Source organism: Fringilla coelebs (assembly GCF_963513975.1).
Source record: "Fringilla coelebs genome assembly, chromosome: 21".
Lineage (NCBI taxonomy): Eukaryota > Metazoa > Chordata > Aves > Passeriformes > Fringillidae > Fringilla > Fringilla coelebs.
In genome coordinates, this window is record NC_140047.1 from 6,497,385 (window position 1) to 6,524,471 (window position 27,087).

Here is a 27,087-nt window from a genome sequence, read left to right on the forward strand (position 1 = left end):
TGTCCTTGGTGAGAACTAGCCCAGAAGAGTCTGGCCCCAAAAAGCAGCAATAAACCAGAGAAAGACATGGAGACATGGTATCTCTTTATCAGACCTTTATTAGCAGACTGTTCCCTACATGAAGAATCCGAGTTAGATTTGCGTTATAACAATTTGTGGTTACAGCTACAAAGATGGTTGTCATTTTGCATTGATTTTTGCATTCTGATATTCATATTCTCATTAGGCCACACTGGTAGGAAGGAGCCACTGCAGAATTTATGACAGGTCTCAGGAAGAGGGGGGGTGGGAAAAAAAAAATCATATCACTAATCCATTGTTGGTTAGATTTCCACGTGGCTACTACTGACAGCACTGAAAGTGAAGGCAGAGTCTCACCTGGGAGACTCTCCATGAACCACCAAAATTTGTCAGAAAAAAAAAGCAGCTGTTTGAGTGCTGGCAAATCCTTTTCCAATTTCTCACACACATCTCCTCAGTGTCCTCCTGCATGTGATGAGCACTGGCTCAGCAGCAGGCGCTGCTGATTCAGCCTTGAAGCACAACTGTAGCAGCTCGTGTCCAAGTGCAAGTTTCCTTCCATCTCTCTGGAAATGTGTATTGTCTTTAGTCCCTGAGGTTTCTCTCTTCCCCCCTTACCTAAAAACTCCCCCAAGCTCTCTTAAATTAACTGCTGTGACATCCAACATCCACAGACCTTCCACTTCCCAACTTCAGCCATCCCCCCAAACCCTTCTGCCGTGCACAGAGGCCGTTCCAAGCTAAGGCAAGCCTCACAGTGCACCCTCTCCCCAAGGTTCTGCTTCCACATCTGCTCCCTTCTCTCCTATGGCTTCTTGCTACACAATTTCTCTGGGCTGAGGTCCTCCAGCAACAAACCCAGACGTGGGAAAGGCAGTTCAAGGCCCAGAGGGAAGGTACACGAGTGACTTTAGCATCCCTCCCCACGACTCAGCTGTGTGATGTAAAAGAACTAATAGAGAACTTTTTAAAACAGGAGAAATACAAGCACAGTAACAATATTTAAACAAACCTATAAAAATAGTCTGAAATAACTCTGTTCAAATAAATACAAAATAAATATGCTTTAAGCAGTAAAACAGTGGAATGCAACGCTGGTCCATTTTACCCAAAATGAAAAGTTGGGTGAGGATCTCCCAGGCCTCAGAAGCTGGATCCTATTAACTAAAGCAGCCCATAATGCTATCAGAGAAATTTTAAAGCCATCTCTTTCCCTTAGCCTTATGAAAAGCACCCTTTGAAAGGCAAACAAGCATGTCTTCAGGACTGAAATCTCACCTCTCCCAGTGACAGCCCCTCTCCCTAACACCCCTTCCCACAGCAGACATTCCTGACTTGGGGCCTCCACGGCACCAATGGAAACCTGAACATGGATCTACCAAGAGGTCTAAAGAGATAAGATAGCAGCATAGGCACGGGGTTTGGAAAAGGTTCACGAGCTCTCCTTGGCACCAGGCAGGATGGGATTCAGAGGTCCATGCAACACTGTGCAGGGGCTCTCCTGTCGTGCTGGGAGCACAGCTGCACAGGAGCTGTGGTTGTGTTGTCTTTGTTCACTAAAGCCATGCATCACAGTGCCGGGCAGCCCAGGGCTCTCCTGCCTTCCCCTTTCCAAGCCCCTGCAGAGAATAAGACAAGCCAATCCCGGCATGCAAAGGATACAGGCATGCAGGCTCTAGTCTGCTGCTTCTGTTAGTAAGTGCATCTTGTTAGTGGGTTTATGAGACACACTTAAACCTATAAAAAATAAATAATCCTAATTCTTCATCAGGCTGGCTTAAGTAATCTTCAGCCTGGCTGGATAAACCACTGCCCACCAGCCCTCCAAACCTGTATAGATCAAAGTTACATTTCATGTCAATTCTTGGAAGCAGAACATGAATGTCTCCCACCCAAAGGAATATTTGTAAACATTACAAGCCTGGTGTGGCAGCAGCTCCTACACAAGGTTTGTACAAATTTAAACAATGGGCAGGAAGTTAAACAACTAAATGGAAAAAGCAGCTCTCTGAATGGAAAAAGAAGCTCTTTCAGCAAGTCAGAAGGTGCTCATCTGTAGGCAAACAGCTCTGTACAGGCAACACGCTGAGAGCAGACCTGTAACCCAAATCTTTGCTACTCTGTCATACTGCTGGGAACTGACCTCAGCAACTCCCACCTTAAGATCTCCCAGGAGTTCAGCTCCTGGTCTCCCAAAAGGCCCAACAAAAAGGACCCCGTGATGGTTTATGTGGAGCTCTGAGTAGCAAGATGGCAAAGGACACCAGATCCTCCCCCTTCCTTACTGACTCACAATCTGAGATTTCACAGCTTTGCTTAGTCAGCTTAGTGTCGACACATTCACAGAATGAGAGATGGCTTATATGTCTTGGGATTGCATCCCAAGATTTCAGAGTTCCAAGTCCTCAGCATCTCCTGGTCACCGTGAGTCCACGCCCAGAGTCATCTTCAAGTTCTCATACACCACATAGCTGATGCTCACAGCTGGGATCACCTTCATGAAGTTGGGCGCCAGACCCCGGTAAAGCCCGAACGCTCCCTCTGTCTTCAGAATGTGTTTGAACAGTCCCCTCATGGTCACTTCAGGAGCACCCTCCACTGAAGCTGCAACAGGGAAAGCCACAATAAATAATGCAGCCTATGTGGTGAAATTGTTTTCAAGAGCAGTACTGATCCACGTGCTTTCAGATGTTCCCAGAGCTAAGGTGCTTGGTGGGGGACAGCATTAACTTCTCAGCTACCCATTCAGCTCCACACTGCAAGTATTTTCTCAAACTGCTCTGCAGATGCCCTCAGCCCAGAACTGCTGATCTGAGCAAAACAGAACCTCTGTCCAGGAGGTCCTTGGCCCCAGAGGTTAGAAGGGCAGCACAAAGTCCACTGTCCCCTTGCAACATCACAAACAGCCCTTGGCTCGGCTGAGGCTGTTGTCGCAATGCTTACACTAAAGAACTTCTAGCCTTGCTCAAAAACAAAGGCAGGAGCTCCCACTGTTCCAAAAGTTCTCACCTTGGGCCTGCATGCGTGTCCTCACAAGGGCCAGTGGGTAACTGGCAAGCTGTCCACAGGTGCTGGAGATGGTGCCACAGGCCAGCAGAACAAAGACCCCAGGGTCAGCGCTGTTGACAGCGTAGCGTTGCAACCAGGTATTTTTTAGTGTCTGGAAGGAACAAGCCCAAGGTCAGCAGGGAAGAGGCAAGCAAAGGAGTATCACATTTCCTGAAAGATCTAGAGTAAAGCCCAGAAAGTTCCAGGCAAGTTCAGCCAAAAGCACAGGGCTTCTCAAATCTTTTTGAGCTGCTGGCACCGTAGTGCCTGGGGAAAATCCCTCCTTTCATTTTCTGCTGCAATTTTCTCATTAAGAAAAGAAACAAGAGACCATGAATGATGTTGACTATGGTTGATGAACTAGAATCATCATATTGGATTATCTTTTAAGCCATTTTTGGGTAAAAAAAATACATTTGATACATTTGTGCCTCATAAGGCTGTTCAAGAAAGCTTTGATAAATTACTTGAGCTCCTGTGGTGACTGATAGGTCTGACAGTGCTAAGGCCACACAAGCAGCACAGCCCTATAATAGGCTAACAATAAGATAAAATATAATATAATAATTGTTAGGCTTAAGCTAACAATAGCTTAAAGGCTTCATACCTCATAGACTGCCAGGTCAATGCCAGCATATGGAATGATTCCCAACATGTTGGGGATATAGCCTTTGTAGAAGGCAGCCATTCCTTCCTTTGCAAGGATGTTTTTGGCACAATCCAACATGCCTGAATATTGTCCTGTCTTCCTTAGAGCCATCCGTGTTTTCAGAACCTAGAAGACAAGAATAAATAGCATGAAGGCCTACAGGAGAATCAGCAGGAGAACAATGTATAGATAAAGTCATTCTTAGGAGCAGAACTGTCAGGACCACAGCAACTGTCCTGCTAGCAGTACTGCTTGGTACCACCTCTGAGAACTCATTAATTAATTATCACAGTGCTGGTGTTCTACCTACATTTTCCCATCCCTGCCCCTACCCATGAGCTCTCCTGGGCTGGACTCAGCCTCCTGCCTCACCTCCATGGGGTAGATGCTGCTCTGTGCAATGGCCCCAGCCAGAGAACCGGCCAAGAGCCGCTCGTGGATCCTCAGCATTTCCTGGTCAGTGCCAATGAACCGCTTGATCTGCAGAAGCCAGGACAGACAGACAGTGAGGCTCTGTGACTTATCTCAACCATCACTTTCTTTTCAGCTTGTCCTTGTGCAGTCACAGCTGTGCCTGCCCTCACCTGCTCATAGGCCATGAACTTGATGGCTGACTCGGGTGCAATCTTGAGCACATTGATGCCATTGCCTCTCCACAGTGACCTGGGGCCACCCTCCCGGATCATCTGCATGAAGCCGCCGATGATGCACATGTTGTTACTGCGCGAGGCATGGACCTGGGGAGAGGGACAAGCCTGGATCAGTGCCAGCCCCCATTACGACAGTGCAACGTTCTTCTGTAATCCAGGGACAAAAGGGCGCTTTTTTATTTACCCAGAGAGTTGCCAAGGTTTTAATCCCCTCCAGATAACTTCTACAATGGGAAAGCAAGCTTCTTTTCTTTTTTACCAAGTCTAGCGTTAACTAATCAATCTAATCAATATCTCCCTCTGGAATGGGAGGAAAGGTTAAATAGACAACTGTCTTGGCTTTTTCCCATACTAGCACAGGATCAACTACCCATCAACTCCTCAGCTGGTTCAAGAGCAGGTGCAGTGACAAAGCAGGCTAAAATCAAAACTTTCCAACTCCTTCCTAATGCTGATAATACTGAATACAAGCTCTGCCAACTGACCACCACACTCATGTCAACTCTCATGGCCTCAGGGTCTCTCAGAGTAAAACAGGATTCTAACCTGTTTCACCAAAACCCAAGTTTTCCATTAAACTATCTAGTACACTACTGACAATTTTGACAGGTCTACCTCCAAAAAGATTCTCTGTACTTTTTCTAGTCAATTAATAATAACTTTTTTTATACTACTTTGATCACTCAAATAATTAAAAATGCTTTAAAAATAGCAATAAGAGAAGGACAAGATTAACATTGGCCAGAGTGCTATACTGTGTTGATGAACCATTATAACCATAACTATTAAAGGAATCTGCTCAGGTATTGAAACAAACTGGAACTGCTCCATCATACCTGCATGAGCACTTTCAAACGGTCCAAGGGAGCTGTGCAGGTTCTGGACACAGCACCCGCACCTCCACCTGCAACCAGATGTCTCCACCACATCCCTGTCTGCCTCTCTTCCACTGTGAACTCATCAGGGACAGTCAAATTCTCTCCTACATCGAAGATCTGCAAAAGGAGAAGGTATAGAGAAATGCTTCATCAGCCAGTGATCTTGCTAAAGTTTTACTGCTCTTTACTAGCACCAGGTGCTGAAGTACAGGATCTGCTTATTCCAAGGCAGCAGCTTATCTCCAGCCACTAACTGCTGTGCCTGGCCACAGGAGCTGCCACTGCTAGAACATGTCACAGGGGAAATTGAGTTCTGACCTCAAGATTTCTCTCTAAGATCCTGGCAACTGCTGAACACTTGTCTACATCAAAATACTGCAGGTATTTAGGAATGAACTGACCCACTGCAGGCAGCTGCATGGCAGAAAAGCAGGACCTCTCCAGAACCTTCCAAGCTCGCAGCCTGTTAAATCTCATTAAGTACTATTCATGTACAGATAACTCCAGGAAAGATGGATGCCTATGGAATCAGGTTCTAGTTTTAACAGGTCCTGAACCAGCTGAGGCTGGCCACTGGCAGGAACTCCTGGAGGTGCACACCAAGAGAACACCCTCAGCTTCCTGCAGTAGTAATCACCTGTGCCAGCAGCTGTGACAGTGATATGTGGCAAGATTACAGCAGAGGACAGGAAGCAATTGAGCTTCAAGGGCTACAGGGAAGCTGTGAACCATGAAGAGAAAGATAAGGACTGCTGATAGCAGCTCCTGGGGGCCAGGACTTGGACCAAGAAGCTGGGCAAAGACTGAGACCTGTTGGACAGGAGTTTTTTCTTACCGTGGAGTGTTTCCAGTACAGGATGATTTCAGGAATGTTCTCCACGGGGTGCAGCAGGTGATAGTCCCTCCACTCATTCCAATCAATTGTCATTGTTCCATTTTTATCCATGCTAAAAAGATTGATCATCAGGTGAGTACAGACTCCCACTGGGTGACAAATTCCTCCTCCCCTTCCATTTGATTATCCAGGCCTACACCAAATACAGCTTTGCAAAGCAACCACTAAAAGACTTCTAAAGAGACACAAGACAAAGCTAGGAAACCTTCTGTTCACCAAACAATGCCAAAGGTAGAAGTGGGCTCTCTCTTTCCTCCCCTCTCTCCCTTCTAACCAGCCCACAACAGTATTTGCAACCCCTCCTACCAAACTCAGGGACATAACTGACACTGAAGGGAAAATAATACTTACTAGGTGACAGGACCCCAGAAGTGTCCCGTCCTTATTCTGACACACAGGCAAACAGACAGAGGGAAGGTAGCAGAGGAAAAAAAGAGGAAAAAAACAGCACAAATAAGTGGTTGTTAACATGTTAGTGCCACATGCATAAAGCACTCAGCATTTCCAAAGAGCAACTGCACAGTCTCTCTCCACAGCAGCAAGCTCAGGGCAGCAGGACACTCAGACAGGGATGCAAATCAGCTTAGGTGCAAGCACTTCTCCTCAACAGGTCAGGGAGAGACTCTGACAGTAAGTCTCAATAAAGCATAATGATTTTATAATTGTATGCCAATTCACGGGGAAAAATCAAAATAGAAAGTAATAGGAAAAAAGGGAGGAACCAAAGTCTCTGGAAAGTGCATACAGGGGAAAAAGAGATGAGTTCCATGTCCCTATATTTCTTTCTAGTTCCCTTGACATAAAACAGAAAAACCAGAGGAATCTTCACCTCTTCAGTATTTTCTCAGCCTGCTGTTCAGAGATCTTGACCCCCAGGTCCCGGAGAGACTGGACAATCTCCTGGGCATCGATGCGGCCTGTGAAGATAAGGCAGTGAGCTCAAGGATACTACAGGCTAACACATGCACCAGTCCACCCCTCAGCATGAGAAAGGTGTTTACCATCATTCTTTTTATCCAAACTCTTGAAAACCAGTCTCAGCTTCTTTTCATGGTCTTGGAGATAGTGAACAAATTCCTCAAAATCCAGCTGTCCATCCAGGTCTTTGTCTCCAGCCTTCACAATTTTCTGTTCAGAAAACAACCAAGAACTGTCAGTTCCTTTGTTCACTCAGATCTATCTTCCCTTCTACCATATTTAAGACATTTACCACACAACTTTGACTTTTCTTCCAAAAAGTAGCTGACAGAATGGTAATTCTTCTAAGAGAGTTGAGCAATGCAGCAGCGTAGAAAAGTCACCTGATTCCAACTGTTTCCCAAAGTCCATTACACAGATGAAATGCTTCATGTTTTTATCAGGGATATTATGCTAGTGTCATGTGCCTAATCTCAGAACTGTACCTTGATTAACACCTTGCAAAGTCCTTGTGGAGGTTCTAGAACTAAGTATGAGTCAACAGATCTGCATAAAAAGTGAATCACAAAACTTGAGCTTAAAAAAAAAAACTGAAGAGGAGAAGGAATTTCATGCCTACTACAATCCTTAGAGAAGCTCCCTCAGGCAGTAACTAACTCCAGGGGGCAAAATCCTGTCAGATCTAGTGAACACAGCCACAGATAAAAACCTTTGTGAACTGGTTTAGGCACCCTGAAGCTACATGCTTTAATTACACAAGTTTCCAGGAGATGCATATAGAGCAAGAATAGGTTCTTAGTAGGACAAAGCTAAAACCAAGATCAAACTGTGCCAGACATCTAGGACAAGGTAAATGACTAATTAACTCACTGCAACTCACTGAGGTAAGAGCCCATGGACTGTCCTCTCTAAGGGCACATGGCTGCATGTTGACAGGTGAGGTGATTTCCAGACTGCAAGAATGTGGCTCGGGAAGTTCCTATCCCCCTTCTGATTCAGTCACTTGCCTTTGACAGCTTTTAAGTCTTTTCCAACATCAGTGAGCAACACTCAATTAGGTGTGATTCAGTCTAGTGTATGACCCAAAGTTTTGTTTTAATTCTTGTAACATTTACGTTAACAGCAGATGGGTTGTTAAAGAAGCTCTCAGCTGAGATGAGATGGGTTAACCCTCTGTTCATCAGTATCTTGTTCAATATTTAGCATTCAAAGTATTAGGCAAGCCTAAATTCACTGTGATACGTCCTCAGTCTATGACCACAGTCCCCTTCATAAGCCATAAGTCTTTGTTTCAATGTCATTTTAAATTACTTCAGTACTAAATAATTCGCTATTGAAACGCTCTCTCTCCTCCAGCATGTCCTGCCTCTTTAGCCCTAATGCTATGAGGATTATTCCTAATCACTTTATGAACCTTAAATAAGAAAGTGCTGTCCCAGCTGCCCTGACCTCCAAGGCATGCCCAGTATTCCTAACCTGCCATTTATCATATGACCGTTGTGAAGTTCAGATACAACCTCACATCCAACTTGTGGGCTAAATATAGACCAACACCCCTCTCCTGTCAGCACATGGGCTTGAACAGCTGAATCAGGGCTTCCCTCTCACTGGCAACCCCCAGCCAGTTGACAGGCATTCATCATTCAGAGGCACTGTAAGAGAGATGTGACTCTGCAACTGCTCCCTCTCTCTCAGCTGCAGAAATGAGTGATCAGAGACTGCAGGCAATAAAAGCTTTGCCCTTCCTCCCCCCAAGCACAGCACAGAAACACTGCCTGCCCGACAGTAACCCACAGCACACGTGTGAGGGGTGAGAAAGCCAAGCTTCCAGCATCTTCTCTGGAGGTGTGGACAAGTATCCGCCTGCACTTCTTCACTTTCAACAGCAAACACGAAATCTGGCCATTAACAGCTATTTTGGCTGCATAAGTTCCTGTGGTCACCTTCAGTCACAGCCCCTGCAGCACACTGTGGGAACCCACACACCCTCCAGTCTGCTGGCCATGTCCTTTCAGAGGTGTAAAAAGCCTCCCCTGCTTGGCTGATCAATAATCAGCTCTGTGGGCTCTTGACAGCCTGATCATGAAAAAAAAAAAGTAGCAGCAAGATGAAAGCAAGAGCTGTGACACATCAGGATGGAGAACTCCATGGATTTAGTGCATGTCCCTTCCAGAGCAAAGCAAAAGGGTCTTGCATAACCTTCCCCAGCTCAGCCCACCCACCCTGGCTGAGTCACCCACACTGAGCTGCTCTCCTCCTCCCAGCACAAACCTGCTCACCTTCACCAGCTTCAGCTGACTCTACATTACAGCCCTGCTGTCAGAAGGAGGCATGGGGAAGGATGTAAGGAGGAGGAAGAGGATGTGAAATGCTGTATCTGAACAGACCCACAGAAGCAGAAGACTCCATAGTCTGGAAAACCCATTTTTTCTATTTAACTCACATCAATTGATTTAAACAGTCTTACAGACTCTGAGATCTCACCCAATTCAAAACAAAAGAATCAAAAATAAAAGGGTTCACTCCACACCGGTTCAGCAATCCCTGCCAAGGGGCACGAGAAGCATTTCCATGCTTCACTCAGTTATTACAACAGAGCCAGCATGACCTTCTCCCCCTCCCAAGCAAGCCACTAAATGTATTAAACACCACCTGCAGCGCTCCCTCCCTCCCTTCCCTTCCTCTCTCAGGGCCGTACCTGCTTCCACTGGCGGTAAGTGGAGAATTCCTGGGAAGGAATGAGGAGGCTGAGTCGGAAGATGGATTTGAGTTCGGCCGGCAGTCCCTTCGACTCAAAGTACTCAAACTCCGTCTGCCTCTCCCCGAACACCGGCACGTACAGACAGAGGCAGAGCATCTTCCTGAGCCCAACACTCAGCTGCCCTGCTCACTCCGACCGGCGAGGAAGGGAAGTCAAAGTGAGAGATTCCCCTGAGCTAATTTCAGCAGCTGGTGGAAAGGAAATGCCAGCAAGTCTCATGACACACGCCTATGAGCGAGCCTGGCTCCGGCGGGATTGGCTGCACAAGCCCAGCCCTTCTACTTAAAAGGGAAGCCGGGGCTGCTCGGTCCCACCCAGCTGATACGAAGGAGACACGTGAGCTGCCTCCCATTGCTCAACACATGGCTCCCATTAAACCCGGCCACCTTACATCACACCCGCTGCCACTTAGCTCTTACTGGGTGGCTCTTAACCCACGACCCTTTGGCCAAAGGCCAGGACACTCTCTTGCTGTGCCTTACATCTGATCAGTGCTTCTCTGATCCCGTTCTCACCCCTCTGGGGATTTGTACAGGTAGCAGTGAGCACCGGTCTTGATCACAACCTCTCCCATCATGCAACACAGGAGGACTAACACTGTCTTCCCAAAATTTTTTTTTTTGAAGTGCAGTAGGAACAGGATGCCAGACACTTATTGCTTTAATACACGTTTAGGATAGCCAGCTTAAGCAAAAGTTTTCCACTTTTACAAGGCTATTTTGTAATACCAGAATTGACTGGCTTTGGTTGAAAGTTCTCCCAAAACCACTTGTGCCAGCTAAGAGCAGACAACCCCTGTACACTAAGATCTCACCCTTCTGTAGCACTCCAGTTACCAACACAACAGCAATAAAGCCTGGGGAGGTTTGTCGTTGAGCCAAATACAGAGAAAATCACCCAAATCAAGGGCAGGCTTCAAAACAACCCCAGCTGCTTCTAAGCCTCCTAGCTAAGCATCCACACAGCAGTTACACCAGCTTAATATTTTTCATCCTCTTCTGACTCCAATTAAACATTGCAGTCATTTGTGTGCTACAAGTGTCCTGGGCAGAAGAATTTTCCAGTTTCTACCCTTGACAGTTTAACTGCTTTGTAAGCGAGTTCCTGAGCTCTCATTAGGAGCAAGCCAGGCTGGAGGGAGTGTGGCACAATCACCATTTAGTGCAGGTATAATTACAGCTTTCTGAGCATTTGGTGGAGTTTGAGGTACAGGGTAACACCTAGCTCTCCACATACAGTACCAATGTGCAGGAAGTAACAATGCTGTTCAGGACAGAATCACTGACTGCTGACATGAATTTTAAATAAAGTTCTAGTCTTAGTATTAATCAGAGAGAAGCTATCATGCAGGGAAGATGCAAAAAGCCATAGCCAATAACCCAAACACTGTAATCCTATCTGCAGCAGAAGTAACAAAATGTGTTTGCTGAACTGGTTCAAGCCAGCCAGGATAACAGCCTTCCCTGCTGCTGCGGACACAGCAACATTTTCTAGTGTTTGCTGTGTTTGAACACAGCTTTGAGAGAGCAAAGTCCAACCAGCACTCCCCTCCTCAGGCCCTCCTGCACAGGGTGCCTGTACGTCTTTACCGTGGTATTTTGTTCTCTACAGCAAAGCCAAGGTCTGTAATGAGCTGTTTATGGAGCTGCATGTCAATCACAGCAACTGGGAATATTTAATCTGTGGCTTAATTTCAAGGATTTTTTTTTTAAAAAAGCTTAATGGATCACAGCCCACAGCAACTCAGTACCCTTGGGATTTGTGACCTACAATGGTGTCCTCTGCCCTTCCTGGGGCACCTCACCTACCATGGCACCATGGCCAGGTTACCTAACTAGGCTTAACCTACTCCCTGCTGACGTCTCTCTGCATGAAAACAGAATCTTCTCAGGGACTCCAGATCCTCTTAAAGATCAGCTGCAGCAGCTCACTGCATGCATGCCCACAGCACACCCCAGCCTTCCCACCAAGTCCAGTCTCACTGCAAGCAGCACCCTGATGATACCTACACCCCACTGTCCAACACCAAACTGAGGGGAGCAGAGTGGGTACCCCCAGCAACAGGCAGTAAGTGAACAAATCTAACTCAGATTTGCTTCACAAAGCCTTAAGATCCTCCGTAGTCCTTCCCACGAGTTGCCAAGCATCACTATTATAGCTGCTTGGCAGCTCAGTTGCTATGCCAACATGATGCAGATTTTGCTAAGAAACTCTGTTTGGACTTGGCAGCTAGAGACAAAAGGCAAAATCGGCACATTTTAGGAAAAAAAGCCCTTCTACCTACGTCAGAGGAAAGGAGAAAGCTAATGAAGTTAAAGCTGATTTTAAGCAGGGTATTAATTACAGAACAGTGAGCTAAGAAGGAGAGACAGATTACAAATGAAGTTTATACCAGCAATTCAGGTTATAATGACAAAGGGAACTTAAGTGTTAAGAAGTTTTTGTACTTCAGCTTTAAAAATTCTGGTAAAGCTGGAAATACTCAAGAGCGAGGCAGCTCTCCAAAGCTGCAGGGATCAGTGCTGCTGGGACACTGGCGTAGGGTCACCGGCCACATCTCAGCACACACAGAGCCAGTCCCACTGCCCCAGCACCTGCAGGCAGCAGCAGACACAGCCCAGGGCTTCAGGCACCAGCTATGGACAGTACATCCCTCATTAGCACTGTCTATTCCTGACCAAACCAAGGACAGGGCACAGAGCTCAAATGAAGTCACTCCTCCCTGATATTTCCATCCACCTATTCTGACACTGAAAGGACACATTTCTGGGCCATGTGGAGCCAGCCTGGCTAATACCTTCTGCAGTTTCCTTGATGACAAGAAAAGTGAGCCATGAAGGAAGGCAAACACAGCTCTTTCTCCCTTTAGCAAACTCATTTTCATTTTATTTATAGGATTTGGTTCTTTTAAATGCTGCATGAGTTACCAGTTTCCATACCCTGCAATCCCTGCTAACCTTTCCAAGTCATTTGTATACTTCTAGGCATCTGCTTCATCACTGGTTTACTACATCACCTCCAGAATGTACCTCCCAAGAGATGGAAAGATGCAGCCATACAAGGAGCAGGAAAGTATGCTGTTTAATTTTGAATTTACTTTGCTAAAAAAAAGGCTCTAAAAATATCAAGTACCAGCAAGCGTCACAGTCACGTAACATCCTCCTTCAGAGGCAAAACAGCTTTCTGGGCTCCAACCCTATTGCTAGAAGGTTTCACTGGGTTCTGCTGACTTGGTCTTTTTTAATTTCTGGAAACTAGCTTATAATTAATTGGACAGTACAGAAAGTCCTCACAAAGCACAGATTGTGTACAGTGTATGAAGGAGGGGAGTTAATGATTTAAGAGACCCCAGCAGAGTAAAGAGCTGCAACCAGCCAAGGCTTTGCCAGGGGAGGGATAAGAGACCAGGCACAGCAGAGAGCACTATGTGATATTTGACATAAAGGTAACCAGGGAAGGTGACCTGTTCCACCGACAACACACGGATCCAAAGTTACAAGTCCAGATGGTGACATCAGGGGCAGATCATGCCTGTTTCCTGTGTACACAGATCCAGGGCCAGCATAACACATTTGCAATCAGTGTTTTCTCCCCATATTTGCAATAACAGCTTCATGTTGGAACAGCTTGGAACAGGCAAACATCTGAGGAGGAACACAGCAATAACAAGATTGAAGAAGGCCAGGAAACCGCTCCAAGTGAAGTTTATGGACACACATCCATTCCTTACAGAAACCCCAGCACCAGGTATGATATTTTGTGTGGTTTTAGAAGAGAAGTAGTAACAGGTGTTTTTACAAAATGAAGTGGCCCACCAATCAAGAGACTGTTCCCAAGGTTACAGCCAGCCAGTGGCAGAGAACAAAAAGCCCCCATTTTCTATTAACACCAAATAATGCTGTTTGCTCACAGTGGTTTATCTATCCCTGAGGCTTTTCCCAACACTTCTCCTTCAGACAGGTAATTGGAACACTGATATCTGATCAAGCACAAACAAGTCACTGGATCTTAACAGGTTACTGTCCATCAGCTGAGCCATGGGCTGGATGAAGCATAAGCCAGCCCGAATTGCAAGGTGAAACATATCTGCATAATCCTCAACAGAAGAGCTTTACACTGCATTTTACTTTACAATCAGGGCAAGCTAAAATTACACAGTCACAACCTCCTGGCAGATGGGCAGTTACTTCCTAAGATGCAATAACTCTATTTTACCACATCCTTATCCTCTAGGTATTTCTCCATCAGCCAATTCTATAGTTCTATGCAGCAGAACTTCCCAGGGTCACACAGGAAAGAGGAGATTGGTATCAGCTTTCAGAGAAAGCTTTATTTCCAGGTGTGAACAGATGGACTCTCCCTGACAGAGAGACCATTGTTCTCTGGAAGATACCAGAGATTTTCAGACCTATAATTCCAAGGTTTTCGTCACCACTTCCTTCAGTTCCGAGCCTCTGTCCTTCTTCAACCTCTGTGCACCACAAAGTCCTCCTGAAAACGCGCATGCTCCTTTTTTGGAAAGGGATGCACAGTGCTAACTGCTAAGGACAGAGATGAAGGCAAAAGTCCCTGCAGATTTTTCAGCCTGATTCAAGCAGGGAGTGGCTTCTGCTCCCCGGAATGTGAAATGCCGCCCTGCTTGTTTCCATTCAAAACAGCAACAGAACAGATATTAATCCTCTCTACAATTTAAACCCGTTCATCCCTCATTTTAAAGAGAAAGCTCACAGCAGCAACCATGCCCAATTCCCTGTGATATAAACTGGATCCTGAAAGTCACACACCCCTATCCTTGCTGCAGCCCTTCAGGATCATCCCCACCCTTCACAGGCCTTATGCCCAACTCCTTCCACACTCATCCCGGCTCACACCCTTGGTTTTAAACCACATGTAGTCAGAGCTGACTGCACCATCCTCAGGGGAGACAGACAGCACTCCCTCCATTAAATAAGCCAGAACTGCAGTCGGCCAGCACTGTGCTGGGAGCTCCAGCACTAAACTAAGCAGCTTTTGTTCACCTCCCCCCAGACAAAGCCTCACCATTTATTCTCTGCCAACTGTGCGCCCCCACCACCTCCCCACTCTCCCATCCCCTGGGAACTTCCCATCCTCACGCAGATTTTAGTCTCTCCCTTAAGCCACCCGCTCCCCAGGGACAGTCTTTACTCTCTTCCGGGCTCTGCCATTCAAATAATACAGCCAGTTACTCATTTGCTCAAAATATGCAAGTTTTTCCAAAGGCTTGCCAAATTACCAGAGACTGACTCCAGAACATTTAAGGATGATTCTTTGCCGGTCTGGGGTGCAGGGGTGGGACTCGCCACTAACCTGCATTATCATTCCCTGTCCTCTCAGTCATGCTGTTTACAAGTTGCCCAGGAACCCTGCAGGCCCCCAGATTCCCCGTTGCCCCTAAACAGCATTTTTCTCCCACACTTTGAACATCATGTTTGGAGGGTTAGATCACCTCCTCTCTTCAGTCACTCCCCTGCCCCCCGCCCCCTTCCTTTCTAGCAAGCACACGCGTTAGACCCTGCTCCCTTTTCCTGTTCCTCTCCCCCCTCCCCAAATTCACACACACAGCTACTCACACACTCCACCTGCAAATACCCCTTCTCCCAGCAGACCACACACTGTCATGTGCACCAACCCCTCCTCAGGCCCCTGGATATCCCATTACCTTTGGAAAATGCTCTGCGGGTCCAACCACCAGTAGGATAGTTGGTCTCCTTTCAGTGGGATCAGTCCCTCTGTCCTGTGTCTTCCCCAACACCTTTGGCCCTTTCTCCCCGGGGCCTGGAAGTGGGGTGGTGTTTCTGGCCTCATCCTCTTTTTCATCTGCAGGACCTTGGCATATGGCCCTGGGAAGGAAGCTAGACAGAAAATGCCACAGGGTCTGCAGCATTGCTGCTCCAGCGAGCATCCCAGGCAGGGAAACCCTGAGCGCTCAGGAGCTGCCCGCTGCCAAGGATGATGTGACTGCACTACCAAGCACCCCCAAGACGGGAATCGGCACGGCAGCCAGCGGGAGGTTCAACCCAGCGACTCCACCGGCTCAGATTCTTTACAGACCGCTCCTGCAGACGCTTCCTGCCTTTTGAAATTGCTGCTACTGCAGTCGTGCCTGGCCTGACAAGCAGCTCATTGTACCAGAGCCTCAGAAATCTGATGGCAACAGACAAAGCGCAAGCCCCCTGGCACGGAGAAGCCGAGACGCTGCGCTTTGGAGACTGCTTGCGCAGAGAAGCCGAGACGCCGCGCTCAGGAGGAAAGCTAAAGATGAACCTCTCCGAGAGGAGCTTCTCAGAGCTGCCAACCGAGCCGCGCGTCCCGGCTCATGGCAGGCGAGCAGGAGGCTGAGCAGCGATGCTGAGCACCCGGGCTGCGTCCCCACTGCAGCAGTGCCCAGCCAATCCTCGCTCCCGACACTGCGCTGCTCCGGAGCGCGGCAGCGCGCGCAGCCGGCCGGGAGCGCGCCCCGGGCGCGGGAGGCCGCCCGCAGAGGAGCGCGCCCGCGGCCCCGGGAGCCGGGCACGGCCCGAGCACGGAAGGGCTGCCCCGGAGCGATGGGCAGCGGCCGGGGGATGCGTGTAGCTCGGCAGCCCCGGCTGCAGCTCTTTGTTAGGGCAGCAGATGGTTCTGCGGGGAGAAGCCGGCTTTGCCCAGCAGTGGCCGCATTAACCTCTAAGTGCACTCTCTCTCCCCAGTCTATTATGGTCTCATCCGTGCCTACAATAGCTCTTTGGTGCTGCATTGTGCTGCTGCCTCTGGCTCCCAGCACAGCGCCTACAGCCATTCATCAGTGTGAGAGCTGTGCTCAAACCATCGCTGGTTGGTCGGCTGGCCGAGCTCTGCTGGAGGAGCCTTGAACCACCCAGTCAAAGGTAGGATATTAATATATATAAGTACAGGGACACGAGATATTGCTTGGATTTCTACAAGAAATGCCACGCTTTCCTCTGCTGCCACAGCAGCAGTTGTTCATTGATTAGTGAGCTGTATCGGCCTCCCACAAGAACCCACCCAGAGGAACCCAGCATTTTCCATTTTACAGTTCATCAATTTACTTCATATTCCCAGATTCTTTGTGTCCACAGAGGGCACCGCATGCCTCACTTCCAAAGTATTGTGACTCTTCCCTAAGTTTGGGGGTTTTAACAGGCAGAAAAAATTAGTACAAACCCACAGCTTCCATCACCTGGGGCTCCCTACCCAACACAGCAGAGCAAGAGCCACAGCAAGCAACGGACCTCAGTTTTCAGCTTTTAACTTCTGAGAGTGACAGACTGCAGGACACTTTTGGTATACAGATATTAGATGTGAAAGTACGATCCAAAATCTAAAAGGTCTGAGAGCCTTAAGCAGCTAAGTTGCACATAAATTTTGAGATGAACATCACTTTTGGGAACTTGCTGTCATTGAATTCCAATAATGAACCTAAGTAATGGAAAAAGTGAGAGGCATAGAAGTACATAGCAGACACCACATTAAAAAAATTCTTCTGCAAATACACCAGAATTACTTAAGAAGAAAAAAATGCTTTTTAATCACAAGGTCTATGTACAGTATGCAACAAAGTTTTTTATCTTAAAACTTGACACATACCAACAAGCAACCACACATAAAAAAATTTTTAAATTATGGGGCAGTAACACTGGGATGAGGGTGTGGGAAAGCCCAGTCCCTCTCTGAGGAATGGCACAGTCTGGTTCTAGTTGGGATGCAGTCAGCAGCTCAGGCACAGGCACAAAAAACTGAGGAATTCTTGTCATGCCTCCATTACCCTGAGCTGCTGTCAGTCATCCCAGCTACAAGCACAAAAGTTAAACTACTTTCTAACACATAGTGAATCAGATCCTTTAAGATGACATTTGGAAGTTTTTAATGCTCTCAAGCCAGAGGAACAAAGCAGATTTTCTCAACTGGGCACAGTTCTTCAAAATCAGCTTCTATTAGCCTAAGGCTGTGGTTTCACAAGCAGCTGTGAACTAATCTGAAGCTTACTGCCACTACAAGTCATCTCACACATCCACTTAAGCCCTGCACTTACCTTGCTCCCATGCTCTTCTGACAACCTCATTAACCCAGCCAAAAAACTGCAGAGCTTTCCTGCTGAGGTAACCAGTAGAGGCTACTCATGGATGGGGTCCAAAAAAGTGTGGAAAGGGCATCTGAGCTGCCTGCAGCAACAGGCAGGCTGCCCTGCCACTCACACAGCTACAAAGTCATCATACAGAAGGCAAAGCACCCAAAGCAGAACTTGAGATTTGTCCTCTGTGGTCACTTAACACTCACAAGGCCCCATTTAACAGCTGATGTTACCTGACACCATTACAATTGTTCCCCTGCATTAGTATTAATATTACTGCTGTGTGCACATCAGGGACCCCCCATCTTCCTCTGTTCATGCAGAGATTTCATAAGAAAATAATCATTTCTGCAAGAAATTACATGCCTGGGGTGTAATTAAAGCAGAAACTTAGCAATGCTTCTTTGGCCTCTGTCCTCACTAAAGGAAACCTCAGAGGAATTCTGCCACCACACTAATTCACACAACTCCTTGAGAACAGACAGAAGTTTCTAATCATATTTAAGAAAAAAAATTAAAAAGCATTTATTTTACCAAGTGGGGAATTTTATTAGGTCAGAATTATAAATGTAGTAACAGCAAGATGATTATAGCTAGAAGCAAGACAACTGCACTCCTACAGGGAATTTGTAGGGAAGTATTACTCTACCAACACCACCATGAAGCAAATCATTCACACAAAAAAAGATGCAATAAATACTGTGAGTCCAGCATGAAAGGTGACACAAAGGAACACAAGGAACAAGAATTCACTTTTTCTAGAAATCATGAATGAACACCTAGGCCACAGTGAAACAGCTTTCCCAACCTTAGCTTCATTAGGAAACAGCTATTCCTGCAATTCCAGCTGTTGACATGATCCAGACCTGGGATTTAAGGCAGAAAAAGCAGGAGGGCTGATCTGAATGCTGGCTCTTGGCCAGCACACCAGCCACTGGGGACAGAAGGCGCCTGTGGCAGCTGGCCTCTGAGCCCTGCACACCAAAATGGGGAATCATTAGATAGCCTGAGAGAAGCTGACAATAAAGAGCTGTAATCTATCCAAATGGAGACAAAAGAGCGAGAAAAAAGCAAGAGACTGACATGTTTTGCTCAATTATTTTCCTCAGTAGTGCGAGCTGGCAGAGGGAGGTTCTGCATGAGCCATAAACTAAGGTATCCTGGTACCCTTTTCAGCCACATCATAATACCTGCTGAGTCTAAAACTCCCCTTTTCAGACAGACACTTGCCTTTTCCAGGCTGGCACACCTGGCAGAAATTAACTTTTTCTTTAAGATGGCTGCTAGAAGACTTTTGAGTAAATGCACAGCATTTTCCTGTGAACTTGTCGGCCTCATCATCAACAACTTGCTAACACGTAAAAAATGTGAGAGGGAGGGCAAAAAGAAAGGGGGGCAGAGGGAAGGGAGCTGTGCTGGGGGCAGTGACCCCTCTCCTCCTCCTCCAGCACAGGAAGAGCTGCTGGCATCTCTGGTTCCTTAAGTGACCCTGCAGGAATGAGCAGTGACTCATCTCCTTTGGGAGCCTCCTGGAAGCACCCCAAGGAGCCCTGCTGCTGCCTACATGTGTGTGCCACCCAGAAACAGCACCCAGCCCCCAGCTGGGATGGGCCACCATGACTCTGCCAATTACCTCTGATCTTTTCAAATTTAATTTCTGAAAGAGGAGAACGTTAAGTATGTCACAACTTCACTCTTTTTACAAAGTTGAAGTTAACCCTGCATGGTGCTTCTCACATAAAATCTCAATGTCTTGGCCACTGCTGCTTAAATAATTAAACTGTGTGGTGACATTCAAGTACATTCATATATTAAGGTGACACAGCATAGCTCAGGGAACACTACAAAGCAACCCAGGTCTTCTTGTTACAGAAACACTGGCAGAAGGAATTAGCTACCCAAGCTGATCTATTCAGGCATCCATAACCAGTGCCAAATACAAAAATACAGAGGGAGCTGGCCAGGGACAGAGCACAGAGCCATTGCCCAGGACTGAGAGTTCCACCAAGGTCATATCAGATTATATGAAGAGCAGGGATTAACCATGAGACAGGGCATCCTTAATACTCAGCAATTAGAAAATCAACTTCTTGCTGCACCAGACAGTTAAGCAAGAAAACAGGTAGTGAGAAAGGATGGCCCTGCAGCAGCCCAGGCCCAGGCCTGCCCCCACACAATTCTCCTTAGGCTAAACTATGTAGGTTCACATACCAAGCAGCTCTGCCTTTCCAGGCAACTCATGATCTAAAAATTTCAAATATTTCTCTTAGAGCAGAGTTCTCTACTGCAAACCATTTTAGCTGCCAGAAGCTTCCCTGCAGCTCATGACTTGGGAGTTGGAAAAACTCAGACATCTCAGCTGCCTTCCCATGAGTTATCACAGCTATGCTTCTTCACCCAAGACAAAGGCTGGGCCATCATTAAACTGTGCTCATGTCCCACATTCACAGGGACAAATATAGCAATAGGACATGAACAAGAACAAAGACTCATTTCCCATTTGCTACAAGAAGGGCTGTAGGAAAAAGCTCCCTCCCCCTTCTCCTCCTCCCAACACTGTATCATGTTATACTGTGTGCAACCAAGGGCCCAGGGCTGCAGCATCACCATTTTGTAGGGCTCTCAAACAAAAGACCAAGTCTTTATTATGGCTTTGATGTCTTTTATTAATGCTCACCAACCATTTAAAGGTTCTGCTCAATATTCAGCTAGATTAAAAATAAAATTTCAAAGAAACAGTAAGTATGCTGAAGTCTGGAGTTTTCTTACCTGCTGTTATCTCAGTAATCTGACACCTCCCTGAAAGGAGGTTTTAGGAAGTTAACCTCTTTTCCAAATCAACCAGCAACTGCACAAGAGGAAATGGCCTCAAGCAACACCAGAGGAGGTTCAGGTTGGACATCAGGAAGCATTTTTTTCACTGACAGGATTGTAAGGCACTGGCACAGGCTGTCCAAAGACATCACCATTCCTGGAAGTGTTCTCAAAACAACTTACTGCTACAGTTTAGTTAATGCAGTGGTACTGAGACAAAGGTTGGACTCTATCTTGGAGGTCTTTTCCAACATCAACTATTCTAATAATCCATGCAGATGAGGACAAGGAGATGTGGCCTCTACTTAATAAGGCATTGAGCACTGGTCACTAAAAAATGTCCCACAGAACACACTGAAAGCACTGCTGCATATTCTACACAGGCACAATCAGCTGCTTTGGATTTTTGTTGTTTCATTCCACTCAGGCTGAGGGGTTCCTACAGGCATTCACTTCCCTACAGAGTTCAGAACAGACCCCATCCTGCAGGAAGCAATACTGTGAGGCCACATCAGTGATATTCAGGATGCCCTTCTCCTTACACAATGCTGACATTTAAAATTTATATGCTCTAGTCAAAGTTGCACCTACATCTCTCAAAGGTCAGCCAGCAGCCCATGGTCATTAGCACTGTGCAAATAGGACAAAGGTCTCTGCTAAATAAACCAGAGAACCATCAGGCTTCTCCAGTTTTCTGCAAGATAGGACAAAAAACAATCCTGGAAGAACAAACATCCCTTAAGAGTTATATACGTGGTCCTATATGTCTAGGACACTTGTCTTATCTGCAGTTGTTTATATATGCAAAGAAAACATGCAGGAGCAAGTTTCTCCTGTGCATATTTGCATCTAAAACCTGTCTCCCAGCCTCCCCTCAGAACACTGAGTGGACACACACTGGCCATTTCATGCATTAACCACACTAAGGCAGGGCTGACCAGAGACCAGGCCTGGGTAAAGACTTTCACCAGGAGAGCCTGAGGTTCCCTGCTCCCCAGCACCCCTCTCCTGCTATCCCTGCAAGACCTGGCAGGGCCACAGCCTGGGGTGGCTGCAGTGCCAGCCCATCTCCCTGACATTCCCTGTCCCAAAGCTCTCACTGTAGGGGCTGCTGGCCAAGGCTATTAATAACCAACACTGTGCCCAGAAGTTTCCTTGTGCCAAAGCCAAGGCCTGTCTTCTCCAAGTCTTTTCTGCAGCTGTCAAGAACTCATGTGATTGATTAGAGTTCATTTGCGTCTTCAGCCTAAATCAGAGAAGGCAACAAACCCCAAATTCATCCCAACTAACCACTCACCATAGATTTGAAAGTTTTATCTGTAATTAAATCACTGACCCACAGTTCTGCTCTTGCTCAAGTGCATGAGAACAGGGTCTCCATCAAACCACACATTTCATAATTACAAAGAGCAAGAACAGGCCTCCACTCCCTGCAGATCCAGCAGATATGATCTATTTTGTTTATTATTTTAATAAACATTACTCATCAATGTGTGAATTTAATTAACATGTTATTGAATATGGTTTCACCTTGTATCAAACTGGTTTGGGGTGTCCACGAAAGGTAATCCTTTGGGATTAGTAGAGAGATGGGTGGATGAGAAGTTGTTGGCAGCAGAGGGAAGGCTATTAACTGGAATATCAAACTGTAACAGTATTTGTCTGATACAACCTTGTGTTGCTCAGCCCTTCAAGAGGAATTACAAAAGCCCAGTTAAAAGCTCCACAAGTGCCCCAGCAGGATTCAGGACACATAAACCATGAAAATGTGATAATGCATAAATGTATAGGTTTGGAGATGTATTGTGAGACCTAAATGAGAGCTGGAGAGATATTCCAGTCCAAATTACAGAACAGTATCAGAATTTTGCTCTTTTTATCATAAACTGACTTCTGTAACACAATAAAAACTCAGGTCCTCCAATTCCAGATGGCTGTGAATGGAAAACAGGTGAAAGCATCACAGTGGAAAATGTCCCTGCTCCTTCTGCCCCTTACAGTTGCTAAGAATTGCAGTACACTGTGCATAGTAGAAAACAGAGTATTCAAAAGTGCTGAAGAACAAAACAGTTACAGAAACAGAGCCTGAGGGGAAGAATTAAATGACGTCATAACAGAAGATAAAGTATTGATCAGAAACAAGATTAAATTTTTTTACGATTGCAACTGCTACAGTAGAAAGAGTTTCTCAATCCATCCATGGAGCCAGTTGCCAAAGAGCTAACTGATTTATTATCCCAGAATGGCATGGGCACAGCTGGAAGAGTCCAGGGACACACTTAAAATGCAAAGCTGTTCAGAAGAAAAGCCTGACGCAAACAGAACACTGCGGAGTCCAGCTGCAGCAGCACAGCTTTGCTTCTTCAGTACATGGGAAAAGTAAAAAACAGACCTTGGGGGGAAGTTTGGACAGCCAGGACCTGAATATCAAAGTGGAGATATGAGGCTAAGGAAGAAGTGATGAAAGCAGACTTCAGCAGCCTGGGAGCTGATATAGTTTTCCATGGGGAAGCTGATACCAAGGGAGCAATCACTGTTGAATGCATGAACTTGGGAGGGGAGAGTATCACAAAACCAAGGAGGACGTCACTGTTAGGGTAGAGGCAAAGAGGACATTTGGGACTGAAAAGAGACAAAGGTTATGTTTTCTCTGTTTCTTAAAGTGAACTAGTCCAGCAGAAGATGCTGAGCACTACAGAAGAGGCAGCTGCAGACAAAGTTCACCACTTCAGTCTGTCTCTAGGCAGCTGGGATTAATTCCACCAGTTCAGACTGTCTGGAACTTCAGCAGCAGAGATGAAGTTTTGGAATGGCACTCCAGCCCTGCAGTTAATCAGGATCAGTAGGAAAACAGTTATATTAGCAAACACACAAATATTACCATCACACATTCTTTCAGCAATAGGACATCTAGAGATACAAAGTAGGAAACAGTTTTGTTTCAGCATATGCATATTTCAAGCTCCATAGATCTATATAAAGTCAGAAAGCAACAGCAAAAGGACATTTACCATCCCAGAGATAGATGAAATTTAGCAGTAAAATACTATCACTTCACACAGTAGAACAAGAAAGGCTTTTAAAAAATTCTTCACATGGTTATCATTTTACTGCCCAAACAGAGTGAAGTATGTGGATTGCTTCATGCTGACCAGTGCAAACAAGCATTTCGTTACAAGGCTCACTGGTCTGGCACACTGTTATTTGTCAAATGGTTTAAAGATAACAGCATGAGTTAAAACAAAAAACAAAAAGAAAAAGAAAAAAAAAAAAAAAAACACCAAAAAAAAAACCCCACCAAAAAAAAAAAAAGAAAAAAAGAAAAAAAATAAAGCATTGTTTATATAAGCAAATTCCACCTCAAAGGACATCTGAGTGCAAGCCCTTCTCTCCCCCACCACAGAAGGCCACCTCTAAAAGAGAAAGCAGCAATTTTCCAAATTTCCAATGCCACAAAGGGTTTTATCTCAGCAAGAACTCTCAAGCATTGAAGGAGCCAAAATATTGCTCATTTTCTTTTCAAGTTCAGCCCAAAAGTTATTGTTACCAAGAGGACTTTTAGCCCACTGACGCAGGGAGATTAGCAGCTCGCAGCTCAGATTGGTGATAACCTCACTTTATGAGCCCAATGTTTTCTCCATCTGCTCCCAAACATTAGAAGGCAACTCCCATATCAAATGTACTGCTGCATGGAAGGAAAAATAAAGTGCACCACAGGCACCAAGTAATTTACTAATCACAAGCAATCCATGTGATTTATGCCTAAATTGGTCTCCAAATACCATGCTCGATAAATCAGAAAGGTTTTCTATCCTGACACTTGAGCACTTTCCCTGAGCGTGACCTCATATTAGTTAGGCATTGAGGTGCCATAATTAGCTAAGGATGGAGCAGAAAAAGGACTGACTTATTAATAGAACTGCCTTGGAAACAGGAAGTTTATCTGATTTCCCTAAAAATTGCTCGACACGGAAGTTTGCTAGCCAGCTGAGAGCTGTTCCCACATTTTTAACTGGAACTTGAGAGTTTTGAACTCTGCATCCTCCCTCTCAATGGTTTTTACCCTGCTAAAGAGGATGCTCTACCATACTAACAATGCTTTGCTTTGCAAACTCTAGAATGTTTTGAGTTGGGAAAGGACCTTAGAGAGCACCCAGTTCCAACTCCTTGCCACTAAATCAAGTTGCTCAGTGCCCCTCCCAGCCTGGCCTTGAACATTTCCAGGGATGGGGCAGCCACAGCTTCTCTGTGCACCCTGTTGCCAGTGTTTCACCCCCCTCACACTACTGATGTGGAAGAGGAGCCAGAGGAAGGAAAGGGCTGAGGAACAATACTGACAGACAAGGGCTTCAGCAGAGAGACAGGATTGTTAAGCAGCGTCCAGCCAGCGCTTCCCTCAGCAGCGAGCTCCGGTCCGCGCAGAACGGTTCCTCTGTGCCGCTCCCGCCAAGCACAGAAACTCTCTGCTGGGAAGTAAAAATGCAGTTTGTTTTAAGGTGTTTCCTCCTGGGCTACAGGATGCTAGGCTGGATTGAATTGCATGCAAAGAAAAAAGAATGCAAACGGAGGCAGGCGTGCAGGTGTAAGCACAGAACATTCTGGGTCATGGGGGACTTTTGCCAGAGGGCAAGGATTGGGCCCCAGATGGGGCAACACTCTGGGCAGCAGGTCAGTGTCACAGGGCATGCACAGGGGACTTGTGGCACAAGCAGATCGACATACCCAAATGCACCCAGCAGAAAACCCCCATGGCACTCATGTTTTTTCTCGAAACAGTACAACTAAACTACTCACAAGATCACACTGCCAAGGAAGTCTCATATTTTACAGCAGCTAGGAAGATGCCAACCAAAAAGAAATGTCAGAAGTTAAGATCCTAGAGATTCAAAGTTAGAAAGGAACTAGGAACTCTGGAAAGGACTGTGTAATTAAAGCACTCAAAGTGGGGCACCACTCCCAGAACAGGGAGAGAATAGGAGCTGTCACTTGAATTAAGTATCCTTTCAGTGACTCAGAAGTTATTCTTAAAACTCTTCTTCCTTCCTGTAGGACTCGGGCACTCTGTAGTGGCACATCCCTGGCTGCACCCATGTGTTTATCTCCTATCTTCACATGATACTCAGCTTTTTTATGGCCCTGCACATAAAACACAAGCGACTAGGCAGGGGAAGTCTGTGCAGCACTGAGGACAAGCCACACAGACATGTAAATTACACTAGTCACAGTGAATAGAGCAGCATCATGTTGAACCTTGGAGCCCTCAGTGTACAGCATCACACAGAGCAACGAGTACAAAAAGCTCCCTGAAAAAGAAAGCCAGAGCTGCATGTTTTATACGTGTAAACTGTACAGTACAGCAGCCTCCCTACGTTCTAAGATATTTCCAAACCCATAAAATAAACAAGTCTGGCACAAGCCATCCTGGGCAAACATGAGTAGCAACATGCTGCCAGACTCATATGAGGAACACGGTGATGGAATGAAACCTGCACAATTACCCTGACTGCAGGAATCGCTCCCAAAGGACCTTCCACTAGTGTAAGCCAGCATGCAAGTTGCCCTGTCCAGGCAACAGGACTCAGAGGAGAAACACGATTTCCTTTATGGTTTTTCCTGCCCAAACACTAAGGTTTTAATCATATTAACTACGGACAGTTAATACCGTACATGCCTAAAGGTAGCAAGCAAGATGATTCCTCCGGGTCTAGTGTGGAAGCCAGCAGGGTGGCTTTGAGGCAAGGACCTTGGGGAGGGGAGCGGAGCGGCCGTGCGGCATCACAGCCCCGCTCTCGCTCGGGGAACAGGACGCTCAAGGACCCAGGTGCTGCCATGGTGCTACCATGGGCAGGTGCCACCGCTGCCCCGGGGAGACACAGCTGGAAAGTCTCCAGAGTCCACGTCCTGCTCCCGAGACAAACACAGAGAGGGCTCCGGAGCGGATACGGGACGAGGGGAGCGGCCAAACCCTCCCTGAACCCCGGAACGCGGGAGCGCTCAGCCCCGCCGGGCCGGACCCCACCGCCCGCCGCCGCTCACCCGCAGATCCAGCTCGGAGCGGTGCAGCCCGAGGCGGCCCAGCCCCACGGCCAGGTCGTGGATGCAGAGCGCGCCGTCGCGATTCACGTCGAGCTTCTGGAACAGGGTGCGGAGACGCCGGTCCTGCTCGGAGGCCTCGCACAGAGACCGCCCGCAGGACCCTGCGTTCCCCCCGCCGCCGCTGCCGCCGCCGCCTCCACCGCCGCCCTCCACCGCAGATCCGTGCGGGGACCCGCATGGGCAGAGAACGCCGCTCACCACCGGAGAGGCGAGAGAGCGCCGCGCCCCCGGCATCGCCGCGCCGGCACCGACCACCCCTCACGCCCGC

The 27,087-nt window shown here is 46.9% G+C and overlaps 1 protein-coding gene across 5 annotated transcripts; it reads right to left on the bottom strand.

The window, feature by feature from the left end:
* Positions 1-82: 82 nt before the first annotated feature.
* SLC25A25 (solute carrier family 25 member 25) lies at positions 83-27,087 on the bottom strand. Of its 5 annotated transcripts, none has more exons than XM_084219912.1 (11): positions 27,018-27,087; positions 26,760-26,855; positions 7,143-7,269; positions 6,971-7,058; positions 6,082-6,193; positions 5,205-5,363; positions 4,303-4,455; positions 4,091-4,198; positions 3,677-3,844; positions 3,031-3,181; positions 83-2,625 (listed from the first exon to the last, which is right to left on the bottom strand). In XM_084219912.1, exons 1-11 carry the CDS (start codon positions 27,051-27,053, stop codon positions 2,441-2,443), a joined length of 1,383 nt encoding a protein of 460 aa, XP_084076038.1. In that variant the 5' UTR covers positions 27,054-27,087; the 3' UTR covers positions 83-2,440. The 5 variants fall into 5 exon arrangements, with proteins under 5 accessions (XP_084076038.1, XP_084076035.1, XP_084076034.1 ...); XM_084219909.1 differs by adding an exon at positions 25,062-25,186 and having other exon boundaries at positions 26,760-27,082; XM_084219908.1 differs by adding an exon at positions 25,062-25,189 and having other exon boundaries at positions 26,760-27,082.